Source organism: Taudactylus pleione, unplaced genomic scaffold (assembly GCF_031769625.1).
Source record: "Taudactylus pleione unplaced genomic scaffold, aTauple2 ptg000363l, whole genome shotgun sequence".
NCBI lineage: Eukaryota > Metazoa > Chordata > Amphibia > Anura > Myobatrachidae > Taudactylus > Taudactylus pleione.
The window spans coordinates 419,467-443,723 of record NW_028284764.1 but is presented as its reverse complement, the minus strand read 5'-3'; the positions used below and the strand labels follow the sequence as shown (position 1 = coordinate 443,723).

At 46.1% G+C, this 24,257-nt stretch overlaps 1 protein-coding gene across 2 annotated transcripts in view; it reads left to right on the top strand.

The window, feature by feature from the left end:
- The window catches only part of GALNT14 (polypeptide N-acetylgalactosaminyltransferase 14), a 613,086-nt gene that overhangs the window by 418,155 nt on the left and 170,674 nt on the right, over nt 1-24,257 (top strand). For both annotated transcript variants that reach the window (XM_088444427.1, XM_088444425.1), the window contains exon 4: nt 18,717-18,784. In XM_088444427.1, the coding sequence (XP_088300553.1) occupies nt 18,717-18,784 (68 nt within the window). The remainder of the gene's footprint in view (nt 1-18,716; nt 18,785-24,257) is intronic.

Below are 24,257 nucleotides of genomic sequence, written 5' to 3'. Positions count from 1 at the left end.
CGTGTGCCTAATTGCACGCTACTCGCTGTCCAGACAGTGCCAGCACATACATGTATCACGTTACACACTACATGTTGTCCAAACAGTGCCAACACCTAGGTATAGCCTATTGCACGCTACACATTGTTCAAACAGTGCCAACACATCCGTGTAACTTGTTGCACGCTACGCACTGCTCAGTCAGTACCCACGGATCCGTGTACCTTGTGGCACACTACCAAAGTCTCACACTCTGTGTACTCAGCTGTACCTTCGGCATTTGTGCCTACTGTGTTAAACACCTCGGAGTATTGCAGCTATACCACTTTCGGTGTGTTCCCCTATAGAAGCAAAATCCCAAGGTTTCATATTCTGGTAGCTTCCACAATTCAGTTCCCAAATCTCTGGTAGTTTCCACAATTCAGATCCCAAATATCTGGTGACTTCTCCAATTCAAACCCCAGATCTGTGAACGCTTTAACAATTCAGATGCTAGATCTCTGGTGGCTTCTACAAATCAGTCCCCAAATCTCTGGTCATTTCCAGAATTCAGACCCCAGATCTCTGTTAGCTTCTACAATTCAGATCTCAGACCATACTTGCCTACTTTTGAAAACTAGTTTCAGGGAGATTATAGCTGGTAGTAGAATGCAGAATGCGGCGCATCTATTGCCACCCAGGGTGTGTCCTGCACTGAACCAGGAGACTCCCGCAGGATGCAGGAGGATAGGCAAGTATGCCCCTTACCCATACAGTGACCAGCATACACCCCCTCATACCAACACCGTACCCAGGATACACCCATACTCCCATACCCATACAGTGATCAACATACTCCTCCTATACCCACAAACTCACAGTGCCCAGCATACACCCCCATACCCATACAGTACCACCATGCACCCCCCTACACCCATGGTGCCAGACACACACATAATAGTACAGTAATACTACCTGTAGCACAGCCACACAGCATCTGTCATAACAGCAGAGAGCAGGGATGTCTAGAGGAGACGGTAATTACTGTCCTCACTGCAGAAGGGTGGCGGCCATGTTGCCGAAGGTCTAAAATTCCGGATACCTGAGTCTTTCCTACGCTCTCCCCCTGGTGGCTGCCGGCAGCAACTGCAGCTAGAGAAAGTGATCTACAGCAGGTTATTCCCAACAACAGAGGAATGCGGGGTTTTAATTAATTTTCCGGGGCATCGGGAGACTGTACCTTGATCCAGGAGTCCTCCGCAGGAACTGGAAGGGTAGGCAAGTATGCCCCAGATCTCTGTTAGCTTCTACAATTCAGATCCCAAATTTTGGTAAAGGGGCCTACACACGGTACGATTTGCAAACGATCCAATCTCATTTGCGATTTCCCTTGAATTCCTGAACCCTCCCGGACAAACAATATTGTGCCTACACATGGAACCATTGTACAAACGATCAAACTATATAGATGGGTCATTAATGACTGCAGATCGTTAACGATAAATCATTCGCCGCAAATAACCTCACGATGCTAGCACAAAATAGTGAAGGGGAGTGGCCAGGAAAAGTGACAACATATCGTCCATCGTCCATCACATCGTTCATCGGCATTACACACGAAACGATGTGTGCCATATCGTGAACGATAGGTCGATATCTTTCTGCAGGTTCAATTGATCAGCGATCACGATCAACGACAGCAGAAGCGCACATCGGCATCGTTATCATGGCCACACACGACACTTTTTAAATTATTTGGCGTTCCAGTCGGTCGAAACCGGCCAAATTGTTTAGAAAATCGTACCGTGTTGTGAGGGCCTTTACTTTCACAATTCAGACCCCCAGATCTCTGGTAACTTACACAATCCAGGCAGCAGATCTCTGTACTGTGGCGACAACAATTCATGCACAAGTTTTCTGGTAACAACCACAATTCATACCCAGATCGCTGGTCGCTGGCATCAATCATACCCAGATCTCTGGTCGCTGGCATCATTCATACCCAGATCTCTGGTCGCTGGCATCATTCATACCCAGATCTCTGGTCGCTGGCATCATTCATACCCAGATCTCTTCGCTGGCATCATTCATACCCAGACCTCTGGTCGCTAACATCATTCATACCCAGATCTCTGGTCACTAGCATCATTCATACCCAGATCTCTTCGCTGGCATCATTCATACCCAGACCTCTGGTCGCTAACATCATTCATACCCAGATCTCTGGTCACTGGCATCATTCATACCCAGATCTCTGGTCGCTGGCATCATTCATACACAATGAGATAAAAAAAATATGGAGCACTCATAATCCCATTGCACATAACATTATTAAAATAATAATATCAATACTTTTGATCCTTGTGGTAATAATTGTTGTATCTCTTAATTGATTGTTAGATATCTCTTCCAGCATTTTTTCCTGTAAGAGAGCATAAACTGTTTATTTTACTCCAAGTGACATAAGCTCCAGTAGGAATGGTAAAGTCCCCAAACGACCGCATCGTTAGAGCAATGGTGTTCTCAGGACTCCTTCAGTCCCATTATGACACGCAGTCTGCAGTCATCTTGTGCCAGCCTTGGTACTGGCATCCAGTTATGGTGTGGTAACACCCTTTCACATGCTATAGAGGTCAGGATTTGCCACAATTACCACAGTTCAGATCCAGAATGTTTGGTAGCTACCAAAATTCAGAAACAATTTCTCAGGTGGCTACCATAAGTCAGACCACAGATCTCTGCTGGCTACCATAGATCAGGCTCCCCATACTTACCTACCCTCCCGAAAATCGGCAAACCTCCCGGCGGCCGACAACCCCTCAGGACCACCTGCAGTTGCAACACAAAACCCCGCAGCGGGTGTGGCTGATGACGCAATTCACGCTGAATCGCGTCATCATGAACCCGCCCCCGGCTTTACAATGCCGGTAATCTCGGCATTGTATAGAGGGGACGGGGCCAAAATGACGCAATCGCGTAAGCACACCTGCTCACCGCCCGCAAATGGGGGCAAACGGGTTATATGTTCGGCCGCGCCTCCCTGCTATGCCGACCTGGTTGTTCCCTCCCAGAGGGGGCAGCCAGTATGTCGGCTAGCATGCTCCAAGCCTCTGGTGATTACCTTAGCTCACACCGAAGGCCTCTACTGGCTATCATAATGCTTATCCCCTCCTCTGTTAATGGTCTGCTCACCTGTGTTCTGGCCATTTTGTGGTCCCAGGTATAAATTTCCTCTCTCTGCCTAAAGTACTGGAAATAATGTAAGTCTCGGCATCCCAACCACTGGGATGCCGAACGCATCCCATAAAATAGAGATGTGTGCAGACTAGAGATGTCCGGTTCGGTTCGCCAGAAATCCGAATCCACACGAATTTCGTGAATCCGAGTCGCAATTTTGATCTTCCTGCGGTTCGGATTTTAAATTCGGATTTTGGATAGCAAAAATTACATGACTTTAGCTGTCTTTAAAAACTTTTTATAATTTAAAAAAAAAAAACCCAGTTCCATAACTAAACCAAAACACGAAGATGAATCCCGATCCAAACCAAAACACGAAGATGAATCCAGATCCAAACCAAAACACGAAGATGAATCCAGATCCAAACCAAAACACGAAGATGAATCCTGATCCAAACCAAAACACGAAGATGAATCCCGATCCAAACCAAAACACGAAGATGAATCCAGATCCAAACCAAAACACGAAGATGAATCCAGATCCAAACCGAAACCCAAAGATGAATCCATATCCAAACCAAAACACGAAGATGAATCCAGATCCAAACCAAAACCCAAAGATGAATCCCGATCCAAACCAAAACACAAAGATGAATCCAGATCCAAACCAAAACCCAAAGATGAATCCAGATCCAAACCGAAACACGAAGGTTAATCCAGATCCAAACCAAAACACGAAGATGAATATAGATCCAAACCAAAACATGGAGGTCATTGCACATCGCTAGTGCAGACTCCCTTGTTTTGATTTTGGTTCTAAATCATCATGTTTTGGCAGCACCACTCCCAAGTATTTTGGTTCGGTTTAGGTTTTGAATTTCATAAAAAAAATTGATAAAAACAGCTGAAATCATGTACCATGGACCTGTTTTTGTTCCTATAATATATTATTAACATCAATAACATTAATTTCCAGTAATTTCCAGTCAATTTTCACCACCTCACTGCCCCCAAAATCACGAGGGAAGAATTTAAATGCAATCCAAAGCACACTAGATCCGGTTGTTATATCCCAGATCCGGCTTGCCGGAAGACCCAAGCAGGGACTTGGTTCTACTGGAAACCCCCAAAGTGACCCGAGCCGGGACTGTGCGACTCGAAACCCCAAAGTTCGGGTGTGTTCAGTTTTCAGAAGAACCAAACCGCTCATCTCTAGTATAAAATGAGCAATGAGTCACCAGTCTGTTCTCCAGAACATGCAGCTCAGCAAAATGTATATAAAATGTGGTTGTTTGAGAGCAGAGGTGCTGAGAGAGGAAGTGTCCGGGGACCTGAGCCCATCATGCAATTAGGTGGTGTAGCCACACCCCCAAGGTTACATAGCCACACCTTCTTCAGCAACATATGGGTCCTAATTAATATTCACAATGACCAGCCCTTCCCCCACCTATTACCAGATCTGAAAGACTTTATAGCAGCTGAAAACATATTTATAGGCTACAAGTGAATTAACTTATTGCAGTTGAATACATAAATGATAGTTTTGTTCAATTGTTCGCATAACAGAAAGTTTCATTCTATGACTGATATTGTTATTAACGTTACGCATTTAGCATAAACAGCATCTGTTCCCAATGTTAGTATGATGGTATTTTATACCAGCAAATCACAGAGAAAAATATGTGGGTGGACAAATTACCCATCTCAATTTAGAATACAATATGCGCTGCATAAACTTATATCTTACTTTTCTCCAAATTGTCGGTTTATATTTTGATTTAGCCGACAGCTTTCCTGATAACATAAAAGAAAAAGAAAAAAAAAAAAACACCACTAATAAACTATTGGATTATTGATGATTGGATGAAAATCGGGAACCAGTCACAAAACGTTTCCAATTTTTGGTTCTAATAAATTCCGAATAATGTGTCTTTAGAGCTATGAGTCTGGGTGAGTGCCACCATTTCACTATGCATTGCCGAACGGGTGTTTCATGCCAGCCTCATTGATACGTAAGCTAAATTCCAAGGAGAATATTTTAAGCAACTAAAATGGCTGCCACAAGGTACTTCCATGGTGTCACTGGCTCCTAGTGAAGACATGTCTTACGTCATATTAGAGATAAGCAAATTTACACACAAGCCCCACTTCTGCAGGCAATGCCGGCCCTAGCCAAATTAGTGCCCTAGGCAAGATTTTGGGTGGTGCCCCCCTCCCCGTGTGATTCTGAAAGGGGGTGTGGCCTCATGGAAGCGGCTCTCGCCTAGCACAGCACCCCTCTCTCAGCACAGTGCAGTGTCAGCACCCACCCTCACCCACCACCCCTATCCCAGCAGAGCATTCCTCTCCCAGTTTTACCTGAGCGCAGCCTGCAAAGCCATCCAACTCAAGGTACAACAAGCCGCAGGTGGCAGATCCGCTTTTCCAGTCTCGGGTTGGCAGGCCGCAGCTATATGTGATGATTGCTGGAGGCGGAGCCCAGAGCCGTGAGGTGTGACTCACTACTCCGAGCTCCGTAAAGGCCCATGGTGCCTCAGCCCTCCCTTGACCATTTACTTATAGTCCTGAGCGAGCCTCTGCCCATGTGCAGAAGCTCATTCTGATTGTGTGCCGCCGCAGAGCAGGCCCGGCACTAACCATTAGCCGCCGTCCAGGTGCCCCGCCCCCTACCACTGGCTATTCCTCTGCTGCCTGCTCAATGTTTGCTGCTGCCAGCCCCGATCGGAGCTCACCTGACATTAGCAGCTGCCAGAGTCTCTGCCTAGCTGGCAGTAGGTGCCCCAGCCGTGCCTGCAACAAACTTCCACCGATCCTAGGCGTGCTTGGATGCCCCTAGGCATTCCAAATGCCCTAGGCATCTGTTTAGTTTGTCTATGCCTAGGGCTGGCTCTGTCTGCAGGGCATTCAGCATTGAGACAAATGCAGTTACAGTGAGTGTAGGAGGAGGGGGTAGGACAGAGACTGCATTGGTGATTCTGTAATGGCTGCTGGGTGTGCAGTGCATACAGGCCACTGGGTCCAGGGGGGTCCATACTGAACCCCCTGGACCCATATATTATACTCCCCTTCCCTGGAGTCCCATGTCAGTGCTGCAGAAATCCCTGGGAAAATTGTGTGGTGGCCATTTTCCCTGAGATTTGTCCATGCACAGTAGAGAAGTCACTGGAAATATGATCTGGGTGCCATGTTCCCAGAGACCTATGTCCTGCGTTAAGGGAGGGAGCCAGCATGCACTTTGTCACCTTCCTCTCTAAAACCACCCCTGAAAAACCGTCTACTATATGAGCACCTATAATTACCCTCTTTCAGGCAGGGCAACATGCTGTACCCAGTTGCTTAGTGGGCAATTTTGGGAAAACTTGGTAGACAACTACTATGGAAATTGGGCCCAGAGGCGAGCACTGGGGCCCCATAGCAACAGCACCCTGGCACCCACTATATCTACGCCCTATACTGAAGGCCGAATTCAATCAGATAATGTGTATGGTTTTAGGTCAAAAGAGGAATGAGTCCCATCTCCAAGGGAATTTTTTATTTTTTTTTAAATGTTGCCCATCTCGGAATCCCATGTTAGCGCACAGAAGGACGCGCACCGCAGGGGGCTGTTGGGAGGGCTCTGATTGGATCCCTCTCAGAGGGTGCGTCGCAAATAGAAACCCATAGGTTTCTATGGGGCAACCCCATCTGAAGACTGTGTTGCCCACCGCATCAAAGGCCCGGAATATATCGCATTCAGGGGATTGATGCATATAAGACATGCAGTCGGACCCCCGAAAATGCAGTTTGACTGCATTTCTCCCTTTGCTGCATCCCGCCTCTGGTCTTGAATTCTATAAATCTCAGTTATAAAGTCATAAACAGATCTGACTAACCCACTAGCTGCTGGGCATCCATTCCATCCCGCTTTATGTTTCTGGGCAGCAGTGTGCCCTCTTACTTTCAACTTCAATCAATCCAATTATTTAAAACGGCATCTTAAGTGTTGAATGATGTATCGCGCGTGTGTCTCTGGGGAACGTCTTGCTTAACGTTAATAGCCGGGCGAAGCCTAATGCAGTTGAGTTATGGAGAAGAGTCAGACATTTTAATGCTTCAGATTCTAAACTAAAAGGCACATTTCTAAAAAATTAAATAACCAATTTATGGAAAAATATACGTACGTTAGGAATGAATTATGACGTGATGCCCTTGTCCCCGCTGGGCTTCTATAACTGTAACAATCCTGCTTGGGAAATGATATTATTGTTTACATCCATACTGCCTGAAATATGATGAATACAGAGTCAAATTTATTTAATCCCTCATGACCCATAAACTGTCTCTTTCTCTGTTAAGGTAGTGTGTGACAGCGCCTGGGTTGTTAGTGTGTGGTATATTCGTAAGTACTGTAAGTAATCGGGGTAATTACATGTGATGTAGGATTACTCAGGGGTCTATGGGCCTGATTCAGAGCCGATCGTAAGCGGCCGCTCGTTCGCTCTGAGCGATGTTCGCACAACTGCGCATGCGTATGGGTCGTAATGCGCTTGCGCAAACCAGTCATTGCGGTCGGAAATCGTGCGCTCGCAAAACAGCGAGGGGCTGCTAATTTGATTGACAGAATGTACCGTTTGTGGGTGGTAACAGGGGAAGGTGCTTGAAAACGGGGGAGTGGAGATCTGAACGCAGGCGTGCCTAACGGTCAAAACGGGCGTTTAATGGGAGTGTATAATTAGTAAAGGAGCGTCATCGACCACGTCACTTGGTTGTCTTTTAGCCTGAACTGCTCGCAGTGATAGCGGGAAGAAAAACCTACCACAAGTACTGCCAATAGTTCTGATGCCTTTCGATGTACCCGATTAATCTAATAAATACCGGAGATGACATGTGATGCGAACGGCAAAGGGGCGTCTTAACAAAATAGCGAGCGCATTTTTCGAACGCTCGCTCAGACATAGAGGTGTCAACACACCGCAAAGAGCGAGTGCTCAATTTAAATAGCCGGACCCTTTTTTGGAACGGCCGTCCGCAAGTAGCGTCCGGCTCTGAATCAGACCCTATGTACTAAGCCTTGGAGAGAGATAAAATGGACGTAGGTAAAGTACCAACCAATCGGTTCCTAACCGTCATTTAACTAGCACAGCCTGTAAAGTATGGAAAAGATTTCTGGACTGCACAACCTGACTATATATGTAATGGGAGGTGCTACCTGATGAGACTAATTGCAGGCACAGAAACAGACATATCTCAGGTGCACAACTCCAAATTATTAATAATATATATAAATGCAATAAAATGTTGCAATCAATAGATTGCAAAATTTTATTGCATTTATATATATTATTAATAATTTGGAGTTGTGCACCTGAGATATGTCTGTTTCTGTGCCTGCAATTAGTCTCATCAGGTAGCACCTCCCATTACATATATAGTCAGGTTGTGCAGTCCAGAAATCTTTTCCATATGCTCCATTTAATGTGCTTTATTGCACACCTGAGGGAAAGGAGACGCCCTTATTCTGGACTGGCACCCTTCCTTATTGGTTTAAAAGCATGGAGTATGGTAATGTATATGCACACTGGTATTAGGCAAAATTCTAGGTAAGTCCTACAAGTTATATACTGTAGTGCAATTTTGGTTCATTTTTGGGGCGTGGGTCCCCCTGGATTGCTTTGGTTGGTCTGTCTCAGGGCACTGCATTATAACACATTTTCCTTTATAACACATTTTAACCCTTCACTGTGTGTCTAATTATATATGTACCTCACTTTTTTATTTTCATTCTTTATATGCAGCTGCAGCTGCTCCTAACTATCTCTTTTCACTGCACTTTTCTTACTATGGTGGTGCCCTGGGGTGGCTTAGCTGGGCCGGTTTTGGGGGGTCCTGCACTCTGGATTTGAACCATTCGTATGTTAGGGACCTACCCGAAAGAGGTTACCTGGATATGGTGGGTAGGCCCATAACCTTGGCCATGATTATGCTAAATACCTCTATTGATTGCAAAATTTTATTGCATTTATATATATTATTAATAGTTTGGAGTTGTGCACCTGAGATTTGTCTGTTTCACAGCCTGTAAAGTGACAGCTAGGAGCTGATTGGCTGGTACTTTATCTCTGTCCACTGTATCTCTCAACAAAGCTTAGTACACAGACCCCATAGATGCATAAATTATATATCGCATCCCATCGATGCGATATATAGTGAAGTTTAGTAGCCATTCATGTAAACTTACCTGTCCTACGTCTTCCGGCGATGTCCGGCCCCTCCGCGATCCCTGTGGCGCAGTGAGAAGACAAACCTGCTCCTCGCTGCACATGCCCCGGCGTCTGAGAGCAGCAGGTCACACCAGACCTGCTGCTATGGGCACTTGGAAAAGGGGTGGGGCCAGCGCCGGGTGCCGGGCACAGAGCAGGGAAGTATGCAGCTTTCCTGCTCTGTCCGGGTTGCGGTAACAAATAACGTTATCCTCAGATGGCGAATCTGTACCGCAGGAGGGGATGAAAAGCTGAGCTTTCCGTTCCTTCATGAATCGCACTCACCATACACATACAATAGTATAGTGATGCGATGCAGGCATGGAGCAGGGGTGCCACTGGGGAAGTAAAACACTTCTCCACGTTACACTGGCTCCATGAATAGCACGAAGCAGAGAAGAGCCCTGATTTCAGCTAAACAGGTCTCTTCTTTGCTGCATGAATAGACCCCTGTGTAACTTAGGTTGCTTAATGGATGGTCCAGCCCCGATTCTATGCAGAGAGGGGGGCCACGCACTGCCGAGCTGGAACGCTCCAAAGATAACATGATGACGACCCTTTCAGAAGACAACACAGCATTTTAGGGAGGCCTGGTAATTCCAACTGGGCATGGCCACATCCCCAAACGCTAGAACATGCCCCCTAGGACCAGGCCCGATAGATCTCCCAGCAGCCTATTTGTATGTAGTATAAAATTTGGGATAGGTTGGGCAGATGCTGGCCTGCGTTTAAAGACGCAGTAGCGCAGACACAGGACGCCATGTTTAGCCAGAGAAATTGCACCTGGCATAGGGCTGGTACAAGCTTCGATGTTGCGACCAATGGCGCATTTGAAGACGCACCAAGACGGATCAACCACGCAGGCGGAGGGCATCTCAGTAGGATGATCGTCGTATGCAGCATTGTCCTAAAGACGCAGCTGCATCTGCACGCACCTCGGAACCCGGCCAAATGTCTGGTTCCCTTAGAATTGTCTACACTGCAAAATGTCCCAATCATGGTCGATGAGCAAATATATTTACTTGTTTAAGGATACTGTATCTCCTGTTTGTACAAGTTCGTAATCCAATTGAACGGGCCAGTTCTGTGGTCTCCAGTTTCTTTGTGATATGGGGCCGGCTCACTCACACATGTGTCATATGTTGGACGTGATTGTAAGTCATTAGTAAAGAAGTATAGGCTTGTCCTAGTGTGGGGACTGTTGTGTATGTGGTGGATTCAGGAGGGAGAGTCCTGATTTGGGGATTGTCCCACCGTCCCAATTACGAAGACTATGGGGCCTAGTACTTACTAAACCTTGGATGGAAATAAAGTGGAGATAAAGAACCAACCAACCAGCACCTAAGTGTTATTTTTCAAACACAGCCTGTGACATGGCAGTTAGGAGCTGATTGGCTGGCACTTTAATCTCTGTTCACTTTATCTCCATCCAAGGCTTAGTAAATAGACCCCTGTGGATTCCTTTTCAATGGCTCGCTTATCGGCAGAGCATAGAATTGTCTTTTTTTGGAGGGAAAGGTGCGGGCGAGACATAGCAAAGTCTGTGCTGGGAGGTACAGTATGCCACAGTTCTTTTATATATTTAAATCTGCATTATGTTGGGGTGTGAATACTTTAAAAAGAATTGTGTATGTTTCACAGCAACCAATGAGATTTAAACAATCATTCTTTTAGTTGTACTGCCAAAATGTAACTAATTGTATTTTGTTAATCAAACGTGATTGATTGCTCTTATGTACGTCACCATTTTACCTGCACAATGGTTTCAAAGAATTCCCCCCATTATTATTTAATGTGGCCTGGAAATGATTGCCTATCCTCCCAATGCACTAATATTCCCCAGTGAGTTGGTTATTCTACCTAAGTGCCAACCACCTGGGTCTCATTTAGTTTTACCTCCATGTTTGTGAAGACAGTTATTCTGTCACTCATGGGCCAATTTAGCAGTGGACATTCACAGGCAGCGCGGTTGGTGTTGCGGTTAGCACTACAGCCTCACAGCACGGAGGTCGTGAGTTCAATTCCCAATAATGGCTGATCTGTGTGTGTGTGGGGGGGGGTTTCCTCCGTGTGCTCCGGTTTCCTCTTCCACAATCCAGGAGCATAGTGGTAGGTAATATAGATTGTAAGCTCCAATGGGCCAAGGACTGGTGTGAGTGACTGAAGTGGTCTCTGCAAAGCGCCGCGTAATATGCATCCTAAACAAGTCTCCACCTGCAGAGGAGGACAAGGGGCAGAATGGGATAGAGCAGAGATGAGGGATAATTAGAAAATGTTTCACCGTTTTGTTCCTTTAAACGCAATTTACATAAATATCACATGTGCCGTCAGAGTTATGTGACTAAACTTATTGTTCTAATGTTGATGAACACATCTAAACTGATTATTAGTGCCTTTGATAGCTTCATCTTGTGTTTCCCAGGAATAAAGAAATACAGAAATAGGACAACTATTCTCCCAGCCATATGTTTATTATAAAGCATGTAGAAATGTATCCCCCCTGAGGCTTGGGAATCTTCCATTAACCAAAATAGAATAATGTACAATGTGCCCATTCAGTAACCCGCATCCTTCCTATATTGGGTGATACACACACCAGTGACGTCACAACTGCTGAAACAGATGGTTTGTCTCAGCGTTCCGTCACACTGCCGGGCTGGGAGGTGCGCACGGCCATCTGACACGTTATAAGACATGCAGAAATAAGCCAGGAGACGAGGCTGTCACTAAGAGCAGTGTAGCTCTGGTTTTTTCATCGTGAAGCTTCCTAGTTATTGCATTAACAGACAGAATAGGAAAAGAATTTCCAGTTTTTGGGAGTCACAAACTTTCTTGGCCCAGAAGAGCGAAAATTCCCAGAGACCAGTGTAATTCCGAAATTCAGTTTTTCCAATCACTTGGGCGAACCATGCAAATTACGATAATAGTTGTTACACCCACAGACCTTTGGAGATTGACAATTTATGATAATTGATAATTTAGTATATCATAAAACTTTACTTTTATTGCTTGTAAATTCTTAATAAAATCTAAAAGCAAAATCAAATACATGTAGTTCCCACCATGAGCCATATTCAATTTGAGCGGACCCGCGATACTTTTCTGCCTCCCGGACTTTTCGCCTACATCACGTGTTAATGCAGGCGGAAAAGTATCGCGCGCGTGCCCGCGTATCCCTGTATTCAATTTGAAAGTACGCAAAAACGGGACCCGGCAAAACTTAAACAAGCGGAAAGTCCTTTCAGATTTGGGGAAATCAGCCTGACACCCCCCAAAAGATGCTCTGACATGGGTGTTCCTTATGTTACCCCCCGAGTTGGCTTGCTGAAGGTATTTGGTGTTTTTAAACGGTCTCAATAGCTGCTAAATAGCGTTTCTGTATAACTGGTGCAGAATAGTATTCAGGAGGTTTTTTTGCAGAAAATTAACTTATCCCAGAAAATTTGGGGTACTTGAAAATGGGGTCAGCATATTTAAAAATTGCTAAAGTTAAGTTTAAAAAATCATGAAAAATCCACCTGCCGCAAGCCTCTGCAATGAAAAAAACACCTGGGGCATACTTAGGGACCCCCTAGAGTCTAGTTCGCTAGTTTTTTACTTTGTACCCAACATTTTTTTCTTTCGCCCCCAAAATTAAAGTGAATATTTAGGGTGTTCTTATTTAAACATTTTCAAATTGAATACGGCGATACTTTTCCACCTGGCGAAATGACGTCATTGGCGAAACTTTTACGCCGATTCCGGCTTTTCGCCTCAAATTGAATACGGGCCCATATAATAATATCTACTAATTTGTCTCAAAATCGTTTCTACTATTGAGACAAAGGAAATGTAGAAAGCTAGGCGAAATATTGTCAAAACAATTAACACATACTGTGGTATATCTACTATCTGTCATAACAAAAACCGACTCGCTATCAGGCTTGAGAACATATGTAGCCGGAAAAATCAATATCCATGTACATAGATATAATATTCACCCCAAGTGCATCCTAATGCAATCAATATAAAGATGCAATTTAGATGATTGTAGAATGACAAAGCCTAAGAAAAAGCAAACTTTACGTATATGCACAGTAAGCTCAAACCCATCAAAATGCATGTTATTAGGATTTGTTAATTTGGAAATTCATTCATACAAATTAATAACCATGAGAAAGAAAGATGCATTTGAAGGTAAATTGCAAAGCAAAAGGCACATGTGCATGTTGTTAGGATTTCCCAGTTAGAGGTTCATTCTTATAAAAAAGACATTTAAAGATAATTATGTAGATCAAGAAGCATATATAGTCATACATGCCTACCCTCCCAGTTTTCGCGGGAGGCTCCCGATTTTTCGAGTAACCCCCCGCACCCCCGGAAGGGTAGGCATTCCTCCCGCATTCTGCCCACTTCCTAGTGAAGTGGGCAGAATTAGGAGAATACCCGCGGCAATCGCGGGTCTCCGTGAAGGGGCGGGGCTTAAGCTGTGATTCTGCATGAATCACAGCATTTGGCCCCGCCCCCTATGTAAATTGTGCCCAATCGCGACAATTTTACCGCGAGGGGGCGGGGCGTAATGACGCGAACCGTCAAGCCCCGCCCCCGTCGGCCCCCTGCTGCTTATCTTACCCGGGCTTCTCCCGGGAAGAGAATATTAAAGGAAGGCAACCCTGTATATAGTCAGTCCTGATGTTTGATTGACATAGTGCTTGGATATTTGAACTCAGATTTTCTTTTCTTTTCTTCTTTCTTGGTTTCTCTCAATTAAGAAAAGCTTAACCCCATTTCCCTTGTGGCAAGCAATATGGGGACAGTGGCCATAACCAAGTTACCAAGCAACGAAAAGTTACACCCAGCAATGGCAAACAGCAAAGCCTAGCGGTTCCCATTGCCGAGTTTGGCTTTTTGACGCTATACCCATGTGTGATCTCAAGTCTAAAGCGAATACCAAATTCCACCTGAAGACTTTTACAAAAAGCTCCAAGTACAACACTGGATCCAGAAGTTATATCACCCCTGAGTATCAAGCGATTGTAGTTTGGTTCAGCCTTCAATAATGCCTTCCCTTCTCTCCCAAATCTATAAGGGGAGGGGAGGGATTACAGTTTCGTATAACTATATTTTAATATCCAAAAAGTCAGCAAAATTACATCACTAATAAAATAGTGATGTCCTAAACACCGTCCTCACCAAGAAATACTCAGAATTATACATTTATCTAGCACAGGGGGAGATGTATCAAGCCACACAGAGATATAAAGTACCAACCAATCAGCTTCTAACTGTTATTTTTCCAGCACAGCCTGTAACATGGCATTTAGAAGCTTCTCTACTTTATCTCTTTCCAAGGCTTGAAACATCTCCCCTCAATTCTTAAAAATCTAATAAAAATGAAGATGTTAAAACAAAAAGTCAATGACACAGAGCAAACTCTATCTTAAAGCATTTAAATTAGATTGCTGCATTCGATCAATGTGGATAGCTATTTTGTTAGTTGAACAAGTATAGTATCTAATAATGGGTACAAGCGCGCTGTGCAATCACACCTTGCATGCAGAACAGACTTTACTGGTGCCATGCAGCGATTCTTTTCGCCAATGTAACTTGCCGTTGGTGCAATCTTTGCGGTGATATCTTTGGAAAGGTGGCATCGTGCAATGATAGCAAAGAGTCTGGCACTCCACGAATATCATTAGAAAAATGGCGCCACCTGCATAAGGTAGGGGGTCCCCACTGCACATAGGGAGTGCGACACATGGGCACTCCCATGCGTTAATATGCCTCCGGGATGAAGCAACATTTATGAGGATACATGGGCGTAATCTCATGCAGCCCCTTCTATGCCTCTGGCTAATTGACAGACAGAGGCATTTAAGGGGCGGTGTGGGGGCGGGGTCGACCGGCGTTCCCGGAAACGGGGTATGTCCGCCCCATTTTACGGGAGTGGCAAGGCCATGGGCCTCGCAAGAAGGCCAGCCTCAGTAAGCTGAGGCTTACTCAACTTGCTGGCGGCCAGTGCTCTCCTCCATCGTGACCGAAAGTCGCAATGGTTATCCCAGCCTGTGACCTCGGTCGTAGTGCTGGGATCGCAAATGCAACAGACGGTATCATACACCTCCTGCTAGATTTGCATATTTACAAGGCGGAATTGCAAAGCTGCTTGTGTGCAGTTTTGCAATTCCGTCCCAAGCAGAATTATCCCTACAGTCCTTAAATTCAAAAGGGACTACTATAGCAACCAAGGCACGGTACAGGCGGGCATTCTGGTGCCCTGCCCATGCTCGGAGGAAGCCTCCGTTCTGTTCTTCTAAGGCAGAAACGGTGGTGACATTCACGGGACCTCCCCCAAATTTTGCTACGGGCTTGCTAATGCCATGTTCCACCTGACTGTTACTTTATCTAATATTACGCAACTGTCTTCTTTATAACATCATCTCAAAGTCTACAGCTTCTCTTCCCTAATATAATAACTATTGAATTGTGGCCCGATACATTCTGCACAGGTTGTCTTCTATGTGCAAGGTTTTATTTTATCTAATGTCATACTTTCCATAATTTAGCTGTGTCCTCCTATTGGGCCGTCCTGACAATTCACATTATCTTTGCAAGACTCAATAATACAATTCCCGCGGAAGAGCAGGTATTCCAATCCTGCAGCACAAAAGGTTTGCTTATCTCATGTAATTGTACGTTATTATTTTCATACACTTAAATTAAAGACAACTCTGTATTTTTCTTATCGCTGCAGCGTTCTAGAAACAGCGGATAAGGGAAATGGCCTATTTTACTAGGCTGCTGGTCTTTGTTATTCTCTGCAATTAGTGTATCACACGGCTGCTGAAATACTGTACAGACGGGTGCAGGATCAATACGAGTAAGCATCATGAAACATTCAAAAATACCTATGTAAAACGTGCCGTATCTTGTCAGAACTTAAACCTATTTCAAAAACACAATGTTAATGTATTATTTCGTTTTGTGCTAACTATTAGAGATGGGTGAACCAATTCGGCCAATTCTGAAGTGCGGTGGAATTCGAGAAGTCCGCCCCCTGTATACCCCTTTGTGAATTGGCATGGATGCCCAGAAAATTCACAGGAAAATTAATGTGCAGTTAAGCATCAAACCCATCACAGTTGAATGTAATGAAATGTCAATTATAAAACGGGATTGGACACTTAGAACCTGACTCAGAGGTGACGCCTGTTGCAGCGTGACTTACATCCCATTGTAAATGAGCCCCAAAGCAGTTAGTAAGATCTACTTGTTGATGAAAACACACTGATACTTTTCAGAAAATACATATAGCCATAGGGATCACTGTGCCTTATATCCAATGCAGGGAAATGTTACCAGTGATCGCATTTGAATGTATATGCTGTGGGCCTGATTCAGAGACGGACGCTCTGAAGGAGCGCTCGCTTTGAATCAGGGCGTTTTTTTTTTTTGTGCAGCCTCCTGGCCGCTCGTTTAGCTGTGGGTGACCACCCACAGCTATTGCGAGCGACCGGGATGATGGTCGCGATGGTCAAGACCATCGCGACCATCGGGGCTTGCGACGAGACCCTTGTGGTAGGGTCTCATGGCCGCAAGCCCCAGAGAGCTTTCGGCTCTAACAGAGCCGGAAGCTCTCCCACTGACATCACTGGTGATGTCAGTGGGGCCGCCCACAGATGGCAAGCATTCGCTTGGGAATGCCTCCGTTTGTGAAGCCATCCCCCCCGCCACGCCTACAAAAGGGGCGAGCTGTCGATCAACATCGACAGCCGCCCCTTTTGTAGTGAGCCACGGAGAGAGAGAATTTCTCTCTCGCTCCGGGGCTTGCGCTCGAGCAGTGCGGCCGCTGCGCGTGCGCAGAGCCCACCATCGACCCGCTTGCGAGCAGGTCTGAATCATATCTCTTGTTTTTTTTTATATAACAGCTTAATAATGGGGGTAATGTGCAATCAGGGAGATTACAAGAGTCTTCAGGGAGTCAGGGAGATTGCTGCAATTTCAGGGAGTCTCCCTGACAATTAGGGAGAGTTGGCGAGTGTGGTTCTAGGCAAATTCTAGTTTCAGCCTTCCCCTTGCCCCTTGTGCACCAGCGTGCAGGGGTGCCGAGAGGGGGGGGGTACTAATTACCTGGGCTTGATGGAGGAGCCCGTGTCCGCCCCCTCCCCCTTTTTCTGGGCTGCGGTGGGTCCAGGGAGTCTGCTGCCGCTGATTATCATATTTTAGCACGGCAGCTTCCAAAGAGCTAATAGCGTGCAATGCTGAATAAGGCCTGTAGGGCGCAGGTGACTGATCACTGGTCTGCTGATGCCTCCAGCTGCTTTACATTCTGTCTCCTTTTACTGTGTTGGAATGTGTGATACTAAGCTCTATAATATATACATATTGGGAGGCTACTGATTACATGCTGCTATAGGCTGCTTCATTTATTTATACACATACAGTATATTCCTATGTGCCAAACGATTCTTGAGAAAAGTAACTATTCATTTACGTACTGCCAATACACTGGGCTTTTGAAATAAATATTTGTATAATTATTATTATTTTACTGTGAAATAGCTTCATTGTAACTGTGTATAAGCTTCTTCACACATGTCGTGATTGTGATTGCCTGGTTTTGCTTCTAGTATGTGAGTTGCCACATAAATGTCAGTAAACTGGCACGCCACAAATAGCTTAGGTATACATGCCCTGGTGCCCTCCAGAGTAAACCAAACTCCAATATAATGAATGCACGGCGGTACTGCAAGGACTCAAAGAAGGAATAAACGACAAGCTGTGTCCATTTCTGTGTTCAACGTTTCAGTCTTTGATCTCGATAAGTCTCAAGACTGAAACGTTGATCACAGAACTTGACACAGCTTGTCGTTTATTCCTTCTTTGAGTCCTTGCAGTACCGCCTTGCATGCATTTTATATATACATATATTTATACAGTGTCGTAACAAGGGGGGTGCGGCCGCACCCGGGAGTCACCCGCCAAGGGGTGACACCGAGGTGCAGACTCCTCCCTCGGTGACGGGAGCCGGGTGCTGCACTGTACAATTAAGTGCAACACTTGGCTCCTGACACTGTGAGGGAGCCGGCCAGCCCTACACACAGGGCCCCCCCTGCCCTCACCCTCTTTTCAATGGCGCACAGCTTCACCGCACACACAGCATCCCTCCCCGCACCGGGTGACACCGCGGGGAGGGACACCACTCTATATATTGAAAATATATATACAGTATATATATTATACCACTGTTGGCAGCACTCGGGAGCAAAAAAAATCACCAATGCAACACGAATATTATTCCAAACGTTTTGACGTTACCTAAAAACATTTTATAATAATACTATTTATATATTTTTTTTTCTACAGTGTTTTAAACCGAACACCTATGCACCTTATACATGAAATCATATTAGTGGATGACTTCAGTGATAACTGTAAGTATAAATATTTCTAATTGTATTCTGTATTGTTCAGTCAATTATTTCAAGTCATTGAAAATGTTAATAAACCCCAGAAAGTATTATTAACTTCATATATTTCATTTTGTTAAAAGTAAACATGACAAATGCCACAGTTTAAATTATTCGTCAAAGTTTAGAAGGGTTTTACGCTATGAAACAAACTTGGCCCGTTATTTAGTGGCTCAGGGATCGGCCTCGTGGGGCTCTCCAGATTTTGGGGAACTGTAAGTTTCAGCATTCCCAGCCAGTAGGGCTGCTATAATATCAAGGACACATATGATTTACACAGATTCTGAGGTTGATCAAAACTATGTAAAATGTAGACTTGAAGTCAGACAGTCTCAAAATCTGTATAATTCAAAGTCCTTGATTAAAAGGGTATTACAGCAACCCTACCAGCCTACCAAAGATTAGAGATCATCCAGGTGCATTCCTCTATGCCTCAATCTTAGAACAATATTAATATGGGCATGGCATCATAGTGGGTATGGCCCAGTGGTAGGGATGGCCAAAGAATGGTGCACTATCGATGGTCTACATCAATGTAGCCAACGGTGCTTTACATTGATGGCAAGAAACCATTGACTGGACCCATCAATAGTTTGCACCATCAATGGCCATCACAGTTTGTGGGACACGGAGCCCAGTAGGCCAATCAGGGAAGGGGACCGTGGCTAAGCAATGCATCATGGGGGGTGTTCACCCCATAAAATATAAGGCCTAATTCAGAGGTCACGCTTACTGCATTCCCAGAAACGGACCTCCTGGCCTGGCAAGCCCTCCAGCTTGCGTAAGCTGAGGGTCACAATGGTGACTCCAGGCTGCGACCTCGGCTGGGATCGCCGATACTGACATCAGACGTCTTTACACTTCAGACGCCTCCTGCAGCATTAGAATTTTAGGAGGTTGCAAAGCGGCTTGTTTGCGGTTTTGCAATTACGTACACTGCTGAACCAGACCCTTTGTCATTACCCTGGCACAGTAATTGCAACTGGTCCATGCTGTTTGCAGTAATCAGTGAGAAGATGGAGGACATGACAGAAAATTGTGCTTGTGCTCAGTGGCATCACAAGGGTGGTGTGGGGGGTGCGGTCCGCACCATGGTATCACCCACCGAGGGGTGACACCAAGGTGCAGACTTCCCCTCAGTGACAGGAGCCGGGTGCTGCACTATAGCATTAAGTGCAGCCCTCGGTCCCTGTCACTGAGGGATCCGCCGGCATTGCACACTGGGACCTCCTGCACCCCCCCTCTCCCCCAAGTAATAGGCACGGGGGTTCGGGCAACATAGTCACACACCCTTCTCGTGTGGCCACGCCCCTTTCCAGCGCACACATCGTCCCTCCCCGCACCGGGTGACACCGCGGTGAGGGACGCCACTGCTGGTGCTAGAAGCTAGGGGTCATCCTAAAGGGGAAACCCCTGTATTGGCAAAGTGCTGCATTCCATGTTTCAGCTTCTTTCTGAACATTGTAAGAACAATACGCCTGTTTGCAGCAATGTACAGCAGACCCTCTGAGGGGCTCATTCACACAAGCATTCTATCCTCATTCCCTGCATTGCGTTTTGAATGCAGCAATCACTCAGGAAAAGTGCAGTAAACTTTTCACAGCCCTGAGGACTGTATGTTTCACTGTAAGGATTCCCTACAGTGAAACATATCTTCTATTTACACGGCATTAAAAACTAGATATGTGCACCTACAGCGAAAATGACGTCATTTTGACCTGTTAGCATGCAATCCAAAAGCTGACTTCAGTTTTTAAATCCGAGTTCCGAACCGCAGGAAGATCCGAACCGGGACTCTGTTCAACTCGGTACCCCTAAATTCGGTTGTTGTCGGTTCTCTGATAACCGCACCTGCACATCTCTATTAAAAACATATATTGCAATAGGGTTCAATGAGCCCTAGGTTAGTGTAATAGTCTTTATGTTTTCTATCGGAGTAATATGCTACAGCATGAAGACGGAATAAGCTGTGAGGCCAATGAGCCCTGGCTGGTTTGCATCTCACATGTACTGTACAGGGCTATTAAGCCTTAAATATAAGCTGATCCAATATGAATAGGCATTGTGTAACCTCTTATATATGTAAATGCCTCGCATACACAATGCAGCTCTCAAGCCTGTGTTATTGTTGCCGCAGGCTCTTGTGCAAAGCGATGCTATCACAGGCGCAGGGTTCCTGGTAATCCTTCAGCACAGCGGTTGCATATTTACTAACATTTAAATTTTAAATTTTCCTGGGACACTTTGCTGCTTGAGCTGACGCCTCTTAGCGCATCATGCGTGATAATGGCTCAGCGAACCCCCGAAGCCATGTAATCTCAGCATGTCAGGGTTACCGTATTTAGTTATACGTACCTGTGATAATACATAGTATTTACAGTCATTTATACAATGTAAACGCTCTTCTTTCTTTAATAAATATTAACATACCAAGTGCAGGGGAAGAGGACAGACGGTGACGATTGCACCTAACTCGCTAATATAGGCTGCTGCCCCTGCAAGACCACGGATCGGTTGGCTGTTTAATGAAGTAGTCAGTAAAATGTTTTATTTACCGGAGAGCAGGGCTGGATTTGTGCTGGTCACTGCACTGACTGCCTGCTTTTAATGCTGTCGGCCTGAGGGCCTGATTCAGACCCGCTGGGTCGCACGCAGCCAAAGTATGCAAATCCCGCGATCACCCGGCAAGGCATTAGCACGCCCACTATGTCTTGGTGTGCGATTGGGGTGTGTAATTAGACGCCCACCAGCCTGTCTTAAGACACCCACTTTCCGACGTCATCTACAGGAAGTGTATACAACAATCGGTAACATCGAGTAACATCGGACCCATACGCAGCACTTGTGGCTGACCGTACCCTACCGCAAGCACGGCGTGAAGACGCTCCATCACTCCTGCGCTCGCACTACCACAACCCCGTTTTCATCGACCGTCCCCTGTCACCACCCATAAACGGCTCGTCCTGTCACTCATTCTAGCGAGGTGGCTATGCGCAGCGAGCGTACGGTTCCCAATCACACGGGCTAGTTCATGCACGCGCACTGCAAAATATATGCATGCGCACATTGCAAACATCGGCAGGCTACTTGCGAACGCAGCCTAGCGAGCGGGTCTGAATCAGGTCCTGAGTGCCAGGCTGCATGCACAGATAGCGTACCCTGTGCTGCTGCAACATGATGGGAGCGGTGGGTACTACATGGTAGGGGGTCAGACAGTTTGCAGAGGCCATTGTTGGGTGGGGGCATGCACCCCTCGATGGCCACCACTGATGGGGGCATGGCAGACCGTGGACTGATCAAAAATGGGGGTCGGGCTTAGCGGCCTCTTGGAGGTGTGGCTAAGCTTTGTCCCATAAAAAAAATTAAATAACCATCGGCTCCTACTCGTCCATGAATGGCAGAAAACCATTGGCTTTCTGTCATTGATGGCAAAACCATCGCCCATCCACAGTTAACCATCGATGATTGCTAACTATTGATGGTCGATTGCCATCCCTACATCAGGGAGGTAACCACTAATTCAGGGAGTCACTCTGATATTCAGAAAGATTCTGCATGTATGGCTTAGGGAAATCTTTGTGTTTATTGATAAGAGGTATAAACCTAGTAAATGCTGATGTGTGCCCAGTGTGTGTGATCATTATACCATAACAATAGAAACACTTCAAACTTATCTAGAATAAACACACGGAGACAATAATGGATTTTAAAACAGGTCGGCTATTTATTTAAGAAAATTAATTTAACTATTTTAAATATTTTAAATATTGTATGGTGGCTGGAAGGACGGCACTTACACAGAGCAGCCCAACAATGCAAACTCAGCAACAAAACACGGCATTGCGGGCGGATTTCACCCTGTGGATGTCAAACCCTGCACTTGGGTATCAACCATAGATCTTCTACCGAACACAGGGCCTGATTCAGAGCCGGACGCTCTGACCAGAGCGCTCGGTCTGAATCAGGGCCGTCCTAGCTGAAAATGGTGACCACCCACAGCTTATGCGAGTGGCCAAAAAGATGGTCTTGCGATGAGACCCTTGTGGTAGGGTCTTGTCTGCCGCAAGCCCTGGAGTGATTTTGACTCTATCGGAGCCAAAAAGACTCCAACTGACATCACTAGTGATGTCAGTGGGGCCGGACCCAGACGGTAGGCGTTCCCATGGGAACGCCTCCGTCTGGGCAGCCACGCCCCCGGTATGCCCACCACAGGGGGCGTGCTGCCACTCACCATCGACAGCACGCCCCCTTTGGTGCGAGACCCCGAGCAACGGCTTCCCCGTCGCTCGCCGGGTCTCACGCATGCGCACGACGGAGGCGCCTCCGTCGTGCGCATGCACATTTGGGTAACATCGACCCGCTTGCGAGCGTACAGCGCTCGCGAGCGGGTCTGAATGAGACCCACAATATCATCCTTAGATGGCTGTACTGCCCCCGTAGAGGTGGTACAGTACTTCTCTACACTTAACAGAAGGTGAGCACACCCAATGCACACACCCTACACCCGGAATGATGATAAGCCGTACTTCTCGCCATACAAGATTATAGCTAACAAACAAAGCACCCTAGGGTATGGGAGGGCGGGCAAATGATTCCCAGGAAAGAGGCCTCAGGCTTGTATAAGCTTTATCCTTACTCCTTCCATTAAGGATTTCATAGGTAGGGACCAACACAATGATCACCACCCCAGGCCAAAGCCCAGCCTCCTGGTTTAAGTCACTACTAGCTCATTCAAGCCCTCCGTTATTCATTTGGGGCTAATATAATTGCTGGGTTTGTAATGTGCAAATTTACAGCAGATTATCCCCCATTATATTGCGACCCCCACCATGTGCTGCTGACCACCGACCTCCAGGATTTGCTTCATTTGTTTCCATGGACTCTTTTTAATGAATGTATAGGCCTGATTCTGAGATGCAGATAATGCCCACCACGACTGTGATTCCGTACGCAGCGGACTTGTGAAAATATGCTAATGGCTCAGCCGCCATCTTGTTCACAGAGACGCCCACCCCTGACATCTCACATCCGCCACTCACGTACAAAGGCAAGAACATCAGAAACATTGGTCGCACAACGAACCTCTGAGGAAGCCTATGCTGACTCACAATGCGCCGTCAGTCACTTTGCAAATAAATCCTCTCTGCGACTGCTGTCACTAACCAATTGGTACACATGCACAGTGCGTGCGCAGTACAGAAACGTCACTCCACTGCATACAACATCCACACTGCGTGCATCACTCAATAAAGCCCCATAATGTTTGCTCAAATAGAGAATCCTTAAGACCTTCTGTACAGTGGGCCTGATTCAGACCCGCTCACGAGTGTACAGTGCTCGCAAGTCGGTCGATGGTCCCCAACTGCGCATGCGCACGCCGAAGCCAGCTCCGACGTGCGCATGCGCGAGTCCCGGCCAGCGACTGGCACTCCATCGC